This window comes from Euprymna scolopes, chromosome 32, assembly GCF_053919585.1.
Source record: "Euprymna scolopes isolate OS-2025 chromosome 32, ASM5391958v1, whole genome shotgun sequence".
NCBI classification, from domain to species: domain Eukaryota; kingdom Metazoa; phylum Mollusca; class Cephalopoda; order Sepiida; family Sepiolidae; genus Euprymna; species Euprymna scolopes.
In genome coordinates this window covers 57491317-57511958 of record NC_136513.1, presented here as the reverse complement: position 1 = coordinate 57511958, position 20642 = coordinate 57491317, and the positions used below count along the sequence as shown (strand labels likewise).

Genomic DNA, 20642 nt, shown 5'->3' with positions numbered 1-20642 from the left:
TGATATCTGTTTTTGGATGAAGATTCAATCACTCCAAGACAAGGAATTAGTTTTATAGTTTTTTTATTTCACTTTCCCAAGAGGTCCTGCAGGAGGTGGAAGTGAAATCGGCCTGTGTGGGTTCTTCTTCTACACACGTCAGCGTTCGTCCCCCCCCCCCTCCCGGTGGAGAGGAGGAGACAACGGGAAGCCATCCGTTGTCTTCTGTGTCCAAATCAAATCTCACAGATCTAGCCAACCTGACCAGGTCACTCATACGTAATCTGGTCAGCTGACCCTCGGTTCTGGTAAACGTGTCTACACTCCACGTTTACTCACCTCTCTCTCTCTCTCTCTCTCTCTCAATCCATTTTGTAACATTTCCAGCTGCTTACTTAAGGCTGTCAAATTCATGTTTTGTTTTTGTTTTTTCTTTCTGACGTTAAAGTACGAAATGGTGTGCTTTTTTATTTTTTTTACTAATTTATTTTCTTTTCTTTCTCTTCCAAATTGTCGTCTGCTGCTTTGAATTTTCAACTCACGCGAACGCGCATTGCGTTGAAAACCATCGCGCTACATTGTCATTGGTTCAGCTGTATGTTTCGTCAGACAGCTTAATTTTTTCTGCAATGCTCGGCTTACTCCGGCTGTTGACGTTATGTTCCAGAGAAAGCTGGGCATGCACTGAGTTACGCCTGGATCACTCTCTGCATGAGTACCAACCTTTTTTATTTGTTATTGTTGAGTTATCCAGGTTTTTTTTCACTGTATTTAGTAGCCATTGAACTATAGCCATTGAACTATAAGTGGTTTGTTTGCCATACTTATAGGTAAATGTGCACTGAACAGATAGCATAATGCTTAAAGTTAAATTCAAATTTTGATGTATCTTTTAATTTAAACGTGAAAAAAAAAACCAATTTGGACACTGAAAACATACACAGTAAAACAATACATTGTAAAATGCTCTTATGGTTGTCAACGGGTTAATGTAGATTTATTTGTAAGAAAATTGCGTTAAAATAACTTAAATATAATACAGAAATGAACAATGTAAAAAAAAAGGCAGAAAGTATTAACAATTTTTTATTTGGATAATTTAAATGCGAAAAAAAAAAAATTGGGACGCTGAAAATGTACACAGTAAAACAATATGTTGTCAATGGGTTAAAGTTGATTTATTTGTAAGAAAATTGTGACAGTATAGTTGTTATACAGAATAGTTGCAAAACATCCCCAACCTTCCCAGGTTAAATAATAATTTCTAAATAATAGCATTAATATTTTAGTGCGCAGGTCAAATTCTGGAAAAGTAGCGATTTATGTTTATTTGTTTACTCTGTTATGGGTTTATGTTTATGTACGCAAACACAACCGGAAATCGTAAACCGGATGTTGGGTTACAATACCTGTTACAAGATCATTTGAGTTTTATAATTATATAGATTTAATATGAAATATAATTTTTTTACCATATATGATATCACATACATCGCTATGGTATAATTATTACCATAAATCGGTATTTTTTTAGTTTACCGACCCCTCGGCATTCACCTTTGAATTGTTGGCTTTTCGAGGTTTTGGGGGACGCTGAGAACGAATATTGCATTTATTTCTTGCGCAAACACATATTTGAAGACATTCAGTATCCAACGTAATCACTACAGTTTTGCAAGCAAGATGGCCGCCAGTCCATTTACTAAAAAACACTAAAAAGAGCCAAAAGAATTGCCCCAGGCCTCCTTTCACGTTCTCATGATTGGACAAATAATTCTTTTTATGATAAAAAAAAGACATTTATTTTCGTTTTTTGACACAAACCGATTTTTTTCTTCTGACACCAAATCTGATAATCAAACCCGTCACAAATTTATCGTTTGCATGGTATGAACTCCTGAACACTGGGACCTTTTGAAGAAATGTTAGTTTCAATAAAGTGGGGGATCATTTTTCTATGATAATCTAACCTAACATGAGCACCCACACATTACCCCCCCCCCAACATTTTGTTTAAATAAACAAGGGGGGGGGAATGTCGATGGTGGCCGGGGGGGGATGTTGGGGGCGTTGTTGTAATTGTACTATTTAGAAATGTTTCCTGTGAAGGTGTGTTTTGCAATGAGCATAAATAAAAGTCAAGGTCAGACATTTAAAACCATTGGCGTAGACCTGACATCAGACTGCTTCAATCACGGTATGTTCTACGTCTCCATCAGGACAGGAAGTTCAAAAAAACTCTACATTCTGGCTCCAAATCAAAGAAGCAGAAATGTAATTTACCACGAGGCTCCTCAATGAAAAGTTCTACAAAAGGATATGATGAAAAACTGATCTGATCTGATTGTGGTATGTTTTCAGTATTCAATGTGTTAGATAAGATTTAAGCATCGAGTTGAAATTTACTTCCCTCTTACAACATCCACTTACAGGAAAGATGCCCACAAATCGCGTACCTAAGTATGCAGAAAAGTCCCATGCAATGCACGGGTATCTTTGCTATATATATATATATATATATATATATATATATATATATATATATATATATATATATATATATATATATGAGAGAGAGAGAGAGAGAAATAATCATGTTTCTTGGCTAAAAATAACAAGTTTCTTTGCATTTGGAAAATAAAAAGAGCCTTATGGAAAATATAAAAGTATGTAAAATTATGCTATTATAATTAAAAATTTTAATGTATATAGAGCACTCCAGCTTTTTATCAAAAAAGATATTCTTTGATAAAAAAAATGAATGAAAATGAAAATATTGTAAAAAGAAAAACCAAAAACTCGACATTTTCAACTTTGCATAGCATTCATTCCATTAATGTCTCTCAACTGAATGTCATTTTAAAAATGAATGTGTCATGAATTACAGCAAAAAGCAAATGATTCCCTTAGCCAAAATAAAATTGGATTTTTTTGCATGTTTAGTTTTAAGCTTCATTTTGTTTCTTTTTGTTTGCATGCATATGTGGTATGTATGCAAACAAAAGTATATATGATATATGATTGAAATTTGAAAATTCATTAAGAAACCAGATAGCACGATGTAGAATTTTTCTTTTTCAAATAAATGAATCACTTATTTATTTTTTATAACAGTGTTTTCAATATTTGTACACCCGTACCAGCATATCTCACTATAAGTATCGGATACTAAAAACAGTTTAATCAACAAGATCAGAAGAAATTGGAAAGCTTTGGCTATGCTGTAAGATCTCATAAAAAATTGTCTGATTTACTCTGAGGAGAGCTTGTAGAGGTGAAAATTTGAATAAAAAAATTATTTATTTGAAAATAAAAATCCTGCATCGTGTTATCTGATTTCTTAATGGATTTTCAAATTTCTCATTATACCAATGTTTCTACTGTAGTGAAATTGATCTCAATAAATGTCCAAATGTTTAGATATTCAGGAGTAGAGTGTATTTTGATTATCTGATGAATTGTACATACAGTTTGTTCATTTTATAAATAGGGAAGCTTGGTAAGTTTGCTATTATTTTATAAAAAATTTTAACTGAATTTATGGTTTGTTTGTTTTCCAGAATTCAACTGTCCTTGTAACTTTGCTTCCAGCTGGTCATTGTCTTGGTTCAGTCATGTGAGTAAACTTAAATGCATTTTTTTTTAGATTGACAAAAAAATAATTTTGGTTTATGACCCCTCACTTCAAACGCTTATAAAATCAGCTCCGATTCAACTTTATTCATATTATTTTTTTTTTTGTATTCCTAAAATTATTTTAGTAAATTTTGATTATATTGACACCTTACTGATCAACATAGTCTCCACACAGTGGATGCAACGTGCCAGCAACTTTCCAATTTCTCTGATTTGTCCCCTTAGCACCTATTCTTCCAGCTCAAAACCAATAATTTTGGCGAGTGTTTGTGGGTGGAGGGGCATGATTTCTTGAACCATATGCAAAAGAAGTCATAGGATCAACATCGACTATCTATTTGTTGGAAGAATTTATGTGGTTGTTGCTGTATAGTTCTACAATTAGTCAACTGTGTCGAAAAATTCCTTATCTTGTTAGGGGCCTATGTTTTGTTAAACCGGCATATAAGAAACCTCTGAATCACATTTTCACTAAATATGTGTGTAGACTGTTTTGCAATTTCTTAAGGATCAGTTGCTTGTTCAATGGACATTCAAAAACAGAAACATAATTTACTTTTGTACTGCTAAAAAACATGTAAATTTTCAAGTCTTATTAAATTCTTTGCAGTAAATGAAAAAAAAATTAAGAAATTTACGTGCGGAACTTGAACCTACAGATCACGTCATGAAAAAAAAAAAAAAAAAGCAATGACATAGAAAAAAGGGGTTTACTGATGATAGATAAATTTAAATAATAGTTTTGATCATCAGTAATTATCGGGGGTATTCTGAAACAAAACTTAACTAAGATCACTTCCAAACTTATACATTAAAGTTCTATAAATTTTAAAGAAAATCTATTCAGCCATTTCAGAGTCTATAAGGAACAAACTCACACACACACAGACAAAGTTGCATTTATATAATTGTATTTTTATTTATATATCTATACTTATTTTTTGTTTGTTTTATATAGAAACTAGCAGGGTTACTCAGCATTGCTTGGGACAAAAGTATAACATATTTTTATTAAAACTTCTATTATTTCTTTATCTTTTTCTGCCCTTCCCCCAACGATTTTACTGTAACCTTTCTTAACCCTCTCTTTCTCTCTGTCCAGCCCATTCCTCTTTGGATGCACACACACACACACCTCGTTTTTATAGATTCTTTGAGGAATGAGTCGGCATAATGAAATTAATTTCTTGGTTAAAAATTTAGACTTACGTCACTATTTTTAGTACCTCATCAGACTGACCCCCCCCCTATTTCCTCCCTTCCCCCGACAAAATCTGTGTCAGTTTAAGATCAAAGAATGAATATTTTTTCTAAATTTTAAATTATTCATCCAGGGCAACACGATCAAAGAAATATTAACCTTGTGGATATTTGTTTTATCAATTTTTACTTTTACCGAATATACAAACATATACACAGCCAACTGCCATTTATATTATAACTAGCGAGGGGTACCCGGCGTTGCCCGGGTGTTTTTCGGGGTATGTGAAAAAAACCCGAAAATGTGAAAAAAAAACAGGTGCCTGTGAAAAAAAAAAACGAAGCCTTCACGATGCGCAGTTGGAAAATAGTAAAGTGCTAAAAAAAAAACAGGTGCGCGTTTTTGATTGACGTGACGACGATAGGTATTCAGCAGTAAGCATATTGTGCGGGACAGTTTTGAATGAGGTGAATAAATCGGTTTGTTTGTTTTTAAAAACCCGCTCCCTGTTTATTAGGAGGAGCGAAATGAAAGCTACAGTCTGATATGACGAAGTCGACATTGAACAAACGTTACTTAGCTCTCTTGAGACAACTGGCTTTCGGCCTGTGATTAGAGTCGAGTTTCGCTTTTTTTTATACCGAAAACCGAATGTAACGCGTGCCGATGCGGGAAATGTGGAATAATTAACGTTTGAAAGTCAATAAAATTAAATAGACAGGCAAGCTCCGTGGGTAACTCTGAGATATTATAATTTATAGATGATATAAAAAGTTTTAAGAAGTTGTGAACCGAGCAAGCGCTTCTCTGAAAGAAGCCTTTTGTGGACATTGAGGAAAAGCGTACATACATACATACATACATACATTTTCGCTTTTATATATATATAGATTATAAAAAAGAAACCTTTACAAATATTTGAAGTTAATTTTTTATGCATATCCCTGCTTGAATATATAAAGTTTATATAATTTTATGGATGTTTACACCTGAAAAGCCAAGAAAAAACAAATGCAACAAAATAAAAATGTTCTTGAATGTATCGATAATTTTTATTGCTTTTTTTTTGTGGTTTTAGGTTTCTCTTTGAAGGAGACGAAGGCAATGTTTTGTACACGGGTGATTTCCGCTGGGGAATGAGTGAAGCAACGCGGATGCCGTACTTAGATCCAAGGTAAATTGATTCTGGTATTTTTCAACTGACATCTTGCTGCCCAACTCCCTACATAGTACCCCTGAAGCTTATGTCCCTGATAGTAGTCCCCTACATCAAAGTGGCGATATGCCTTGTTTGGGGTGAAAATGTTATAAAAAAAAAAATGGGAAAAAACGTATACATTTAAAAACCCAAGGGGGAGACAAGTATTCCTTGCTACAAATGTTGTCTGAAAAAATATGTAAAGTTGTTTTTAATAATAGCAACCTATTAAACGTTACTTCATTTGTTTTTGTTTTTTTACTTGGGAGTCACCACTTATCAAGGCCTGAAAGCCACTCAAGGTTAAGCAATAATAAATGTAAGTTTGTTGTGTAGTAATCGTTAATGGTGTAGATTGGTTAGAATTTGATTATTTATGAAGACGGCTCAACAAGAACTTGTTTACATTGGATTTGAAGACTACCATGTATTCAACTGGATAGCAGGACAGTGGAATACTGTTCTACAGGCGAGCAGTTCTAGGAAAGAAGCTTTGTTCATGGAATCTGCGTTTAGATTTAGGCACAGATAGAGTGGAGAAAATCTTATATAGTGGTTGTAGCTAGTCGAGTGTTTTTTTTTGTGAAAGTTTGGCAAGGGGGAACCATAGATTAGAGTTCAGTCAAGCATTTGCCATGAAAATAACAATAGAGCAGAGACAGGCTCGTAACATTTCTTCTGTGGGAAAGAGGTTGCATGGAAGAGAAAAGGGCATCACTTTCTAGGTTTCAAAGCCAGTTTTAAACTCTGTCAAGGCTGGAAAAAGTGCGTTGAGCAGCTACTGCCCAGATGTGGCAACAGTACTTTATTTTAGAGTGTACCTGGCTCTAATATAAATAAAGGATTGCATCAGCAGTGAGATACCTGCTGGAGTGGTAGAGTGATCCAACCATTTTTTCAGCGATCTTGGCAACAAATTTGATGTATGTGTTCATTTCATATCAGGAGTGAAGGTCAATCTCAGAAGCTTGAGTGTTTGGTTCAAACTTGGCTTTTTGAAAATTCCTATTCTGCAAAAGAGAGCTGACTGATGATACTTTTTATTCTGATGACACCATGCTTATTGTGGCTGTCTTTGATAAGTTGAAGCTCTCTTCTTCTAAGCTCAAAGCTTGAAATGAAATTGAGGCTGCACAGTTTAGGAATTTACTGCATCTTTTTTGGATTGTTATGCATCATGGATACAGGATGCATATTTGTATTTTTTGTTAAATGCTGATTATGATATTGTTTTTTTTTTCTTGCCATTGTTTCTTTTTCAAAATTTTTTTTCAGAGCAAAACCGCTGAGAAGTATTTATGTGGATACTACATTCTGTTGTCCAAAAGCCTTTCACATCCCAAGCCGTGAGCAGTGTGAATCTGGAGTGATCTCCCTTGTTGACTCGTATTTTCAAGAACACGGCACAAACGGTCATATATGGATGGAATCGCGAACCAGTTTTGGCCACGAAATGCTTCTCAAAGAAATCTCTTTGCACACAAAAATGAAGGTGAGATTGAATTTGATTTTTAAATATTGATTTAAAAACTGAAGAAGGTGTGTGATTGGATTAATGGGTACCATCTTTTGCAAGTTTCACTATGCTGTCTGTGATTATCATCATCATCATCATCATATTTGGTTTAACATCCGTTTTACATGCTAGCATGCATTGTATTGTAGTGATTTATGCCATTTATTTGGCCACTCGCTCTAATCATTGATACATGCTAGTCAAGATTCCGACCTCATCAATCAGTCCTGTAGAAACTAATTCATTTTGTTGACCTTTATTTGGCAGGCTGAGGCATTCATTCTGCATAGTCCTAGTGAAATACTAATACTAATGCTTTTAAAACCTTATGTGTTGTTTCGTACTCACTGCAGCTGGTTGTTCAAGATGCGTCTGTCCAATCTATATAATTGTTGACATCTACTTTTGTTGTTAGTACAAGATATATACACACTGACAGTGAGTAAAACCACAACACGGTTGATATATAAAAAATATATTGCTTTTATTTCACACCGATAAAGCAGCTTTTGATTATAAATTGTTACTGATGTTTTGATGTTTCTGAAATGTGCGTGAGGGGATACGTGATTATGCCAGATGTTGGATAGTGAACTGACTGGCTTTCTCTTTATGACGATTTTATTTATATAAACATTCTTTACTATTGGAATGTTTTATATTTCCTTTGCCAATTATTTCAATTGCTTGATTGGTATCCTCTCACATATTTCTGGGCCAAATTATGCATTCCGTTAGACAATGGCGGAATATCCAGCATTCTTCACGTCTTATCCATTTGCGTGTGTGTGATCCATCGAATGTTTTTCTTCTTGGGGTTGCCTGCCAATATCTAACACAAGTATAAATGAAGACAAAAATTTCACCTGGTGTTGAATGACTATCCTATTAGTAGGAAAGAGAAAAGAAGAATGCGTACTGTACATGGGTATTCAAGTCAGGCCATGTAGGTATGTGTCTGTGTGTGTTATCATGTCCATGTGTGTGGCTCTAGTAGTCATGGTGAGTCAATGATGCTTCTTGTCATACCCTAAGGTTGGACAGACCAGGGGCTTTTGCTTGTACCCCAAGAGAGAAGAATGGGGTTAGAAGAAGTGTTGTGAAAGTGGTCAGCTTGCTTTATTATCCTGGCTAGAAAAAGGTAAGTAGACTGTTTATTAACCCTTTTTATCAATTCCTATCATGCATTAAGCTCGCCTGAGAGATGACCTCTAGTTGGGCAAGTTGAATGCTTCCACCAATCAGTGCCGAGAGCTTAGAAGCCAAAGACAGATTAAAAATCATCAATTGTGAGCTGTTGCTACTGCTGTGGTTGTCTGTAATCGCTACTGTTGCTACAGTACTCCTTCTTAGGACATATTTGACTCTTATATCATTAGAGGATTGCATCAAATATAATCTAACCTGATTTTTTATTTCATTTCAGATTCATGTTGTTCATTGGAAAAAACTTTTGTATGACCAAATTCCTGGCCTCACGGACATTTTTACAGAGGATCCAGAAGAGACGAGAATCCATGCTCACCCAAAGGATATGTATAAAGTAATGTAAAAACGATTCTTTATCTGATGGTTTATTTCTCTACTAACAGTTGAGACAAAAAATCTAATAGAACTTATCGATAGACTTTTTTCTCAAAATACTGTCATAGTAAAAAACATTTTCCTTTAGGAAATTATCATGTACAATTATAATGAGTTGTCTCTCTTTAGTCTTTCAGGAATAAATATATATATTAAATAAAAGAATACTTGTCTCACGGCAGGTAAAATTAATTCCCTGGATAAAACAAATTTGCACCACTTTTATATCCCTTAAGGAAGATTAAAATCAATATATAATGCTACCAAACCTCATGCCTAGATTCCTGATTTCAAATTTGATAAAAAAAATCTGTTACATGATTTTGATTTTAGAAAATTTCTAAAATTTAAGGCATTAGCTAAAGAAGAAATTGAAATTTCAGGAATTTTGCTTAATTGATGACCAACGACTGTGGATCAAATTTAATGCCAGTCTGATATATTTGAATTTTTAAATAAGAGGTTGTTTCCATAACATTCCCCATAAAATCTTTTAAAATACAAGGGACATTCAATAAGTTATGCCCCTGACCCATTTCTAGTTGTCTGATCTAGCTGAAATTTTGCATGTTCAATACATCTATATATCTATGGTTTATGTGGCAAATTATAGCTCTGGACTAATTGTCATTTGTGATTTACAGGTGTTTGAACTGAAGTGTTAAATGGAGTCTACACATCATGCAGTAATCCAGTGTTTATATTTGAAAGGATGAATACTAGTTGAGACATTTGATGAAATAAAAGAAACATGGCGATGATGCCTCATCATATGACCTTGTAAAATGCTAGCATTATGAATTTAAACAAGGTCGAAAATCTGTGAATACAGCTCTTAAATCTGGCCACCCCTCTGTTTACCATTGATGAGACATTTGCCATTTTGGAAGATTAACCTGTAACTATTTTCTAAATAGCTCAAGAGGTCAAGATTAGTACAGGGTTTTTAAAAACTATCATTCATGACCATTTGGATATGCATAAGGTGTCTCCAGATGGATTCCCTGGTTGCTGGCATCTTTTCAGAAATGAGAACGCATTGAGTGATCAAGGATAAATTTGGAAATGTGGCAAGAAGATGAGTCAAATTTTTCAAAACTGATTGCACAGGATGAAACCTGGATCTATTACTATGATCCAGAGACCAAAGCCCAGTCAATTCAGTGGAAGCATTTTGATTCGCCACCTGAAAAGAAGGCAAGGGTGCTGCCCTCAGCTCGAAAAATCATGCTTACAGTCATCTGGGATCAGGATGAAGTAGTGATGACAGATTTCCTCGCAAAGGGTACCACAATTACAGGAACCTATAATGCTTCGCTGTCAAGGAAATTAAGAGAAACTATGAAAATTAAGAGGCAGGACATGATCAGCAAAAAGTATCCTTCTCCTGCACGACAGTGCTCCAGTCCAAAAAGAGCATGTCACCAGATCAGAAACATGGGTGTGTGACTATGAAATTCCCCATTCCCCTCCTCCTACTCTCCTGATTTTTCATGGTTGGAAGATCAACCTGGGGTATTCTATAAAAACAGTGTCCAGAGCTGCATTAAACAATGAGAGAAATGTGTAACTCCGGGTGGTTTCTGATAACTGTGCCAACTTTCATTGCTCTACTCACATCTATGAGATGTGGTTCAGGGATATTACTTATTGAATGCCCTTTCTACTCTAAAGAAACTCAAATTTGGTGTATATTTATTAATTAATAATTAAGAACAGCTGTGAAAATAACAATCAAAAAGAGAATAATTGTGCAAATAATCCAAAATATTGATTTTATTCATATTATTTGGATTATTCAGACTACTGTTCTCGTCTAGAGAGTTATTTTCACAATGTTTCGGGTGATGTAGCCTCTACTCTTCTTCAGATGTATCTTATTGAACTTAGGAATCTTTTTGTTGAACTTGAGAAACTGTACAGAATTTTGAAGGGAACCCTTTATTTAATCCATGGAAGTAGCATGCTCTCATTCTGTCAGCCATAAGGGGGTTTAAGTCGTAAGTAATTCGCAATTGTATTTTGGGTGTTGCCCACATTGAAGATTGAACCATCAACCTCTGGAAGAGTTTAACTTACAGCTGAAATTTACCATTATTATTGAAAGCGGACCATTTTAGTGTGAATTCTAAGAGACTTGTACTAATTTTTATTTTTAGATGTATAATCTTGTTAGTATTATATATCACTATTTATTACTGCAGGTTACTATATATATATATATATATATATATATATATATATATATATATTAGTTGTTACGTTTCATCTATTATTTATAATTAACTAGCCTGTGTGCCTGGGTGTGTTTGGGTGTGTCAAGCAAAAAAAAAAAAGAAAGTGGTAGTAGTCAGACAGGCTTGAATCTGTACCGCAAAGGAAGAAAAGAATGTGAAAAAAAAAAAAGTGACATCTTTGCTGTTGCATCCATTGCCAAACTGGAAGTGACAAAAGTTTAAATTAAAGTTAGTCAATTGAAAAGAGGGGATAATTTTCGAAAATATTGATGAAAAAAGCAACCCCTCCCTGTAGAAAAATGCCCAGTTGAGGATGAAGGAATTAATGTTTTTAGCCAATTTTTCAATATTTATTGTCTGAAGGGTCGAGCTTCAAAATGATACTGATCTTGTGAAAATCCGTCTCCTCTGTTGAAAGTTTTAGGCAGACATACAAACATACATACATTTAAACAGACAGGTGAGATTAATATTCTAGACTAGCGGGGGTGCCCGGCGTTGCCTGGATGTTTGGAGGTGTGTGTGTGTGTGTAGGGGGAGGTAAGTAATAACCCTGTTTAAATATTATAAAAAAAAAACGATGTTAAAAAAATCGGAACAACCAAAACAAAAAAAACAGCGAACGAATGTAAAAAAAGGAAAATAAAACCCCAGAAAAAATGGCATAAATAACCCTGTCGGATCGAACATGCAATCTTAAGATAACAACGCTGATGACTGCATGTTTGGAAGTGTGGGTGTAGGGGGAGTAAACTAAAGAATAAGCAAAGTAATAATCCTGTTTAAATAAAAAAAAAACGTTGCCAGGGTGTTTGGAGGTGAAAAGAAAAAAAAAGGTTTTGGTAGGGAGATAGGCTCGGACCTGAAGTCTTGAGGCTAAGGCGTAAAAAAAAATCTGACACGTTACCCCGATGTCAAAGAGACAGCGAACTGAAAACTGACAAAATTAAATGTTTAAAAAAACAGCAGGTGGTTTAAACTAACGTCAATGTTTTCTAAGTCAAACATTATGTCATCGTCGTAGTAGCAGTAGAAAAGGAAAATGAAGGAACGATTTTTTTTGCTACCTTCCCTGTACAAAACTGCCCAGTTGAGGGTGAAGGAATGAATGTTTTTAGCCAATTTTTTGATATTTGTCGTCAGAAGGTCCGAGCTTCAAAATGATACCGATCTGGCGAAAATCCGTGGCCTGTGTCAAAAGTTTTTGTGAGATATACAAACACACACACACCTTTTGGCTTTTATATATATAGACTAGCGGGGGATACCCGGCGTTGCCCGGGTGTTTGTAGGTGTGTGTGTTTTTGGGTAAATAAAAACAAAAATCGTTGGTTGTTTAAAAAAAAAAACGCAGAAAAAAAGACGCGCAGTTAGAAAATAATAAAGTGTGAAAAAAAAATGTGCGACTTGGCAGGTGCCCGTTTTTGATGAGTGCAAGACAGTGTTTTATTTACTGCGAGTCTGTTGGCTTCTTTTTTTTATACAAAAAAGCTTAATGCACATGCGGCGATTAAAAATTGTTGAATATTTATGTTTTGAAAGTCGGGCAAATTAAATAGACAGGCTACCCCGGTTGTTAAATCGTAGATATTATCATTTGGGCGCGATATAAAAAGTTTTAAGAAGTTGTGAGGCGACCAATCGGTTCTCGGAAAAAAGCCTTTCTTGGACATACACGAAAACGCACACACACACACAAACATTTTCGCTTTTATATTTATAGATGGTTCCCATACTGTGTCAAATTCTATACTAGGTCTGCTTAGAAGGTGACCATTACCCAGCATATGACAATCCAAAAGTAATATGAATTATCGAAAATATTGTTTTTGCTTTATAATATTATTTGATTATCTCCCTTAAGCCACCATCTTTGATCTTTATATGACAACTAGTGATGGGACGATTACAACATTTTTCCTGAATCCGATACAATTCCCGATTCTGTACTAAATTGCTGATTCTGAATCGTTATAAATCTCCAGATATGTAATGAGTGGTTATTTTATCCAGATTAGTGTAAAAACACATTTTAAATGTACATATATTTTCTCTAATGTAAAAACACTTGTGAGGGGATTATCTATGGATTTTAGTCTTACTGGAAGTTTAAATCAATAAATTTTTATTATTTTATTATTACTACCAACAGTGGAAGATTTTTTTTAAAACCAAAAAACAAAAAAACAAAAGGATAATTGAAGGAATCGTTTTTAGCATCGGAAAATAGGCACAAATTTTCCAATTCTGATACCCCAAAAAGTTCTGATTTTTCCAATTCCTGCTCCTGATTAATCATCCCAACGCTAACTTTTTTTATATTTATTTTATTTTCAGCATTTGGAAAAAAATACTTTACCCTGTGGTTATGTGCCAGCAGATAAAAAGATGCATTTGATTCAAATCAAACCGTCCACCATGTGGTTCACAACACTTCCAGAAATTGTCAACATCGTCCAACAACAAGGAGAACAAAGGTATCGAGCATGTTACTCTTTTCACTCATCTTATGCAGAAATACGAGATTTGATTCAGTACCTGAAACCGGCACGAGTTTTTCCAAGCGTGATTCCTACTTCAAAAACATTTGATCAGGTAAGATTATGCATCTTTCAAGAGTTCTTTTTTTTTTTTTAAGATTTAGATAAAGAATGGAGAATTAATGAAAGGGGACATGCAAACATCAGAATTAAAATCGGATATCTATTCTCGTCATTTATATTATTCCCACAACTGCTCTGGGTGATGTAACCTCTGACTTTTTTCAGATGCAACTTGGAATGTTTTATGTCAAACTTGGAAATTAATACAGAATTTTGAACAAAACGCTTTATTTAATCCAGAAGGTAGATTATTTTCATTGTGTCAGTCATGAACGAGTAGAAATGTTAAGTAATCAATTGAATTTGATGAACTCCTTGCACTTGTGCCCCCTTGACCTACATACCCTTGACAAACCCGCTTAGCAATAAAATCACACCCCTACACTGTTGAGGTCCCTAAATGCCAGAAAGCTTTCTATTCTAATAGCTTCTTCCCTCGAGCAGCTAGACTTTGACCTTGCTGCTACCTGCTTCTCTGACTACTAATAAACAGAAGTTCAAATGTAACATAAACCAACATTTTGTTAATCTTTCTTAGGCATAGTCCCAAATAGTAGTCCCTTACGTCCAATGGTGATATAGGGCGAAGGTAAGCAAAAAAAAAAAAAAAAAAAGATTCCCAAGTTTGAAAGATGCGCCTTCTTCAAGTGTGTTGTATTTCTGCTGTGCATAAAAGGATGACGACAAACACTGATGTATAAAATATAATAATGATATATCTTTATTGTCGGTGGCAAACGAGTGAAAACAACTGAGTAAATGAAGATACACATGAATTGACAGAGTATAATTATAGCATAGTTTTAAAAATATTGTATATTAATTTTTTATGGAAATTACTTCAAAGAAGGCATGAAACCACTAATACCATCGCAGAGAAACAACCCTTTGAACACGAATGTCCACATCTACATCTTCTGTCTAAGTGGTATTTATCAGTTTATGTCAGCTTATCTTGTTCTGCTCTGAGCCATGGCAAGCCTTCTACTGTGTCAAATTTGCAACTCTCCTCAAATGTCACAAACCTAAGACTGTCAACTGTCCGAGTGTTGTAAACTGTTGCAAAACTCATTACCACTCCTAAAACTGACTGTAAACTAATGCTAAATATATTAACCTCTATTGTTTGACCCTTTTGTCTCCATTACTGTTACACCTTGATTAACAATACTATTTTAGCTGACTTGTGTACGTTGGTGAACATCTTCTTATACCTTTGTTTTGCTGATAAATTTATTTCTTTTTTTTTTAATTATATTTTGTTTCCTCTCTTTTTTTTACTTCCTAACTCTTGGGGAGGGGACATAATAGTATCACACAAAATGTTTGAAAATTGTCATTTTGTATGTATTCCAATGAGTGTTTTGATTTAATCCTCAATAACTCCTTTCACAGACAATCTATCTTAACTAAATCTCCATTTTAGTTTTTCAGTCAAACAATAAGCAAAAGAGATCACTTTACGAATTGAACAATAAAAATAGAACTCGTTTTATCTACAGACAAAGGGAGACAACATTATATTATCTTAGTAGTTGTATACGCCATCATATTCGTTATTGTACATTTGCTCTCTGTGTTGTGTGCTTTCAACCTTGGAACTGAACTGTGCTCAATGAGCTTGTTATTTTCATACAATACGATTGGCTATAATTATGTGAGAAGCAATATTGATCATAATCTACTTATGTGACTTTCTGATGTGACAGAGGACATGAAATATCAGAATAAAAATTGTACATCTTTTTTTTTTAAGTTGTTACAAATTTATAGCATTTTGTGAGTTAGGGCATATTGCTGTTTAGGTATTCATTGATATTTGAGTGTCCTTTGTGTTATAATCCATCCTTTCTCTGTTTGGGTGGTACAAGCATATCAGTGGGAATCTGAAAATATAGACAACCACAATTAAGGAGGAGTTGAAACACCAGAATAAAAATTATATATATCTTTTTATTTTATTAAGTTGTTAGAGATTTATAGTATCTTGTATGTTAGGATTCATTGATGCTTAAGTAATCATTGATGCCTGAGTGTTCATTGTGACATAATTCATCCTTTTCTCTCTGCCTGTGAGGTACAAGTGTATTAGTGGGAATCTGAAAATGTAGACAACAACAATCCAGGAAGACTTTAATGAGTTTTATGGTCTACAAGTGGTCGATCTTCAATGATGGAATCATTGGTTAACCATCTCTTACAACCTTACTTAAGATCACCATTGTTCAGGAATGTGGTTCAGGCTAGAGTAAAAGCCAGCTCAATCTGACCAGAATTAGCACCATTACATATACAGATAGAAGAATGGGTTCTTTCAAGCTCAGTTTTGAACAATATATATTTTTTAGTCATTTTTAACTTTTATTCACTCCAAACAAAGCATATTGGCAGTAAGATGTGAAGTGCTATTGTGATTAAAGGCCAAATCCAGAGGGGACATCCTAAGTGGGGAGTTGTGCAGTAAGAGGTTAGTTCACATTACATTTAAATTTCTACATGTTGGTATAGTTGAGGAAACAAGGAGTAAAGAGATAATTTCAAAGGCAAATTTTATCGCTAGAATCCTTATTCCAATTTTGATCAAAATCATGATTTTGATTCTTAAAAAAAATGTCCAAAATTTTCTCAAAAGTTTTCTCAGCACTTTTTTGTATTTTATTTCAGTCTTCTACAAGGATTTTGAGTCATGAATGAAACTATTTTATGTACTAATGTGTTGCTGTTTATAAAATGCCATAGGCCACTAGAGGATAAATTTGTTAGATTGACGGTGAGACAACACTCTGAGGATTGTTAATGATGGTTGAAATGAGTAGAATTTGATAATTTAAGAATACGACTGAACAAGAATTTGTTTATATTGAACTTAAATATGAACATGTTGTAGTTAACGGGGAAGCATCCCCATAGTATTGTTTCACAGACAAGTAGTTCTTGAAAAGAAACTTTGCTCATGGGAGTTCCATTTAGTTTCTGTTACACAGAGAAGGAAAGGAAAAAAATATTTATAGTGGTTGTAGATAGATGAGTTTTTGTTTTGTATGTTTTACATTTCACTTTCTTTGCATTTCAGGTCCAAAATACTCTAAATTCCTTCCTTACAACTAAGCACTATAAGCATTTTAGTTCAGAGGGATCCGAAGAACAGACACTTGGAATCATGAAAATCTCTAAGAAATCTTCTTCAGGTAAATTTTCTCTTCTGTTTTTACCTGTGAATTATTTATCACTTTTGATAAATCAATTAAATTTTTGTTTCAGAAGTTTTTGAAATGAGGATTGATAATATGTATTATTCTGACTATTTTTTCATCTGGGACGTTATTCTCACAATATTTTGGCTAATGTAATCTTCAATCTTCTTCAAGTACTCTTATTGAACTTGGCAATGTGTACAAAAGTTTGAACAAGACCTTCTATTCAATCTATGGAGGTAGCTTATTCTCTTTCTATAAGTCATGATCGGTTAGAAATCTTAAGTAATTCTTAGTATTACTCATTATAAAGATTGAAATTTCAACCTCACTTAGAACTGATTATCACTTAACACTTTTGTCTGTTGTCCACACGGACTCATGGCACAACGGCTAAAAGTGCTAAGTATAATCAGCTCTAAGTGACAATCTTCTGAAGATTGAAAGTTCAATCGATAATACTAAGAATACAATTAAGAACTATTAGGTTGACTAGAAAATTCTTGCGGAATTTTTAATTTTAATTTCAAATGATGTATTTTCAAATTAGTTTTTGTTATAATAGCTTTACTTTATATATGATTTTAAAGAGCATGTTCGCTCTATCTAATAGTTTAAATTACAATCGTTTTAAAACAATCATGTCTTCTTTTCAGAACGTTGAATACAAAATGGAAAAAAAGCAAATCGCACAATGTTCTTATTTCAATTCAAACTAGACCGAAAAGCTGCTGAAACAGTTCATGATATCAAGTGTTTGGCCCAGGAACCACTACTGAATGCACAACACAATGGTAGTTTAAGAAATTTTGTGGTGACAACGAGAGTCTTAAAGATGATGAGCATAGTAGTCGGCTATAGGATGTTGACGACGATCAGTTAAGGGCCTTAGTTGAACCCAATCCATGTACAACTGTTTGAGAATTTTTTTCTGAATTAGACGTGATGTATATGATTTCCAACCACTTGAGAGAGATTGGAAAGACAAAAAAAACTTGATAAATGGGTGCCCCACGAATTGAACGACAACCAAAAGAAATGCTGTTATGAAGTGTCATCTTCCTTTTTTTTACGCAACAAGAACAACCCATTTCTCGACCGGGTTATGACTTGCGATGAAAGTGGGTTCTTTATGATAATCAGCGACGTTCAGCTCAGTGGTTAGATGCCGCTGAAGCTCAAAGGCACTTCTTGAAGCCATGTTTTCACAAAAAGAAAGTCATGCTGACTGTTTTGTGGGCTGTGACTAGTCTCATTCATTAGTTTTTTTGAATGCAGGCGAAACCATTCCATACTCGTCAGACCTCTCACCTACCAACTACCACTTTTTCAAACATCTCAACAACTTTCTGTGTGAGAAATGCTTAAAAAACCTAAGCGATATCATCGCCACCAGTATGCATGATTTTAACGTTACTCGCATAAATACACGTTTTTTGCGTTGGAAAAAGTGTGTTGATTCTGATGATGCTTATTTCAATCAATAATATTTTGTTTGAGCTGAGATATGTTCATCTGAATTGAAAAGTTAAAACTGCAAGAACTTTCTTGTACACCTAATACTTAAGATTTCTACCATCGCAGATGGAATCAGAAAAATCTATTTCTGTGGATTATCTAAAAGGTTTTGTTGAAAATTCTGTACAGAGTCCCAAGTTCAACAACATATACATGAAAAATGTTGGCGGTTACATTAGTCAAAGCATTGTGAGGATAACATCCAAGATGAAAATGGTGGTTTGAATAATCTAAATAACACTGTTACCAGAGTGAGCAAGAATATTGTTAAACAGACAGGATAGAGAAAGGGAGCGAAAGTAAAGCAATTGGTCAGTCATCTCATAAGATGTATAGCAATAACATACTGAATTTTCAAGAGTCTATGACGATTTGAAATGCCTGTACAAAAAAGTCTGTAAACTTATTGAAGGCCCTTTGTACTTCAGATTTCTACATGACCATCATCTGAATAATCTAAATGATACTGCTACCAGAGTGAGCAAGAGTAATGTTAAACAAACAGGGTAGACGGAGGGGACGAAAGTAAAACAATTATAATATTTCATTCTAAGAATTTGCTTTCTGCTTAGTATGTGAAGAGATTATGGTAATGTAAGATAAGGTGCAAAGTTTCAGGGGAGCAAATTAAAAAAAAATGACAGAAACTTATACAATAAATCCTGTCTTGCCAGAGATAAGGTTTTTACATGTCTGAAATATATATAAATGTGTTGAATTATTTATTTAAAGAAAATATAAAACCGATCGATATCGAACATATTAACCTGAACATTTCTCTTCTACTACAAGAATTATGATGAACTAAACTTTTTAGCCAATTGATTTAGAATGCAAACTTTATGCCAAATTGATGGTTGAATATGGTTAAACTTGTGCTCATTTTTGCATTAAATACTAATCCCTATTAATCCCTAACTGTGCATCATCACCATTCTCAATTCACTTTTGCCAGCATCTTTTGATGCCTCTGCTGTAAATGTTTGGAGTGCACTTAGTCGCTCACATCTCGGTCGCCACTCTGAAATCGATGAACCTATCACATAATTGTGCTGAGATTAACTGCACCAGTTGCGTAAACATTCAACAGATGCTAGTGAATTGGTTCAATTTTTTTCTAAATGGAGGAATTTAATGATACATCTCTGCTTCTGATGCATATACATGACAGGGGTTCTCACACTCACACCAATCTGCAATAGAAAGATGAAACTTTCAAGTTATGAATGCATAAGTTCAATTTGCAATCCTCTCTTATCCATTTGAGCGGAATAAAAAAAATAGGAGGCATTACTTTTGGAACGTCCCTCGTAACTTAAGTAAGCCTTTTAAATTCATGTTCTTACAGATTTGACATATCTCCTTTCTCTTCTTGAAATTCTTTTTTCCTTTTTCATTCCATATGTTGAACTTTGTAATATTTTTGGAGGAATATCTATTCACCTCTGAGAAGTTGCTTAGTGATCTGAGAAAAATATCCTCCACTATCCAACGAAACATGTATAAGATGCAATATAATGAAAATCTATGTGTTTGCCTAAATTAAAATTATTTTTAAAAAATTAGAACAAAATAAAAATCCAACAAAATTTATGAATATGAATTGATTCTGGTCTTTTGACATTTAATTAAAAACTAAATGATTCAGTTAATTCACTGATAAGGTTTTATTTATTATTATCATTATTTTTTATGTAGTATGTCTTACACGTGCTTCATTAAATAATGGAAGACTACTAAACAACTCCTTAGAAACAAATGTATGTTCCTCAAAAAACTGTTGAAAAGTTTTTTTATATGGAATGAAAAAGGGATTTAGAGAAGAAAAAAGATAAAAAGAAATGAAGACATAGCAAAATCATGAATGTAAAAAATGATTACTTATTGAAGTGTTTATAGTCCCCTGTTCCTCGCTAATAATTAAATTCAAAATACAGTTCATCAATGCATATTTCTTTTTTTACCTTCTAAAAATC

The 20642-nt window shown here is 33.9% G+C and overlaps 1 protein-coding gene across 1 annotated transcript in view; it reads left to right on the top strand.

Annotated features, from left to right (window-relative positions):
- Window positions 1-20642, top strand: part of LOC145256374 (uncharacterized) — a 47150-nt gene that overhangs the window by 24490 nt on the left and 2018 nt on the right. Inside the window, exons 5-10 of the mRNA XM_080115200.1 lie at window positions 3540-3595; window positions 5895-5990; window positions 7290-7506; window positions 8957-9073; window positions 13689-13946; window positions 17028-17142. Coding sequence (XP_079971326.1) covers window positions 3540-3595; window positions 5895-5990; window positions 7290-7506; window positions 8957-9073; window positions 13689-13946; window positions 17028-17142 — 859 coding nt within the window. The remainder of the gene's footprint in view (window positions 1-3539; window positions 3596-5894; window positions 5991-7289; window positions 7507-8956; window positions 9074-13688; window positions 13947-17027; window positions 17143-20642) is intronic.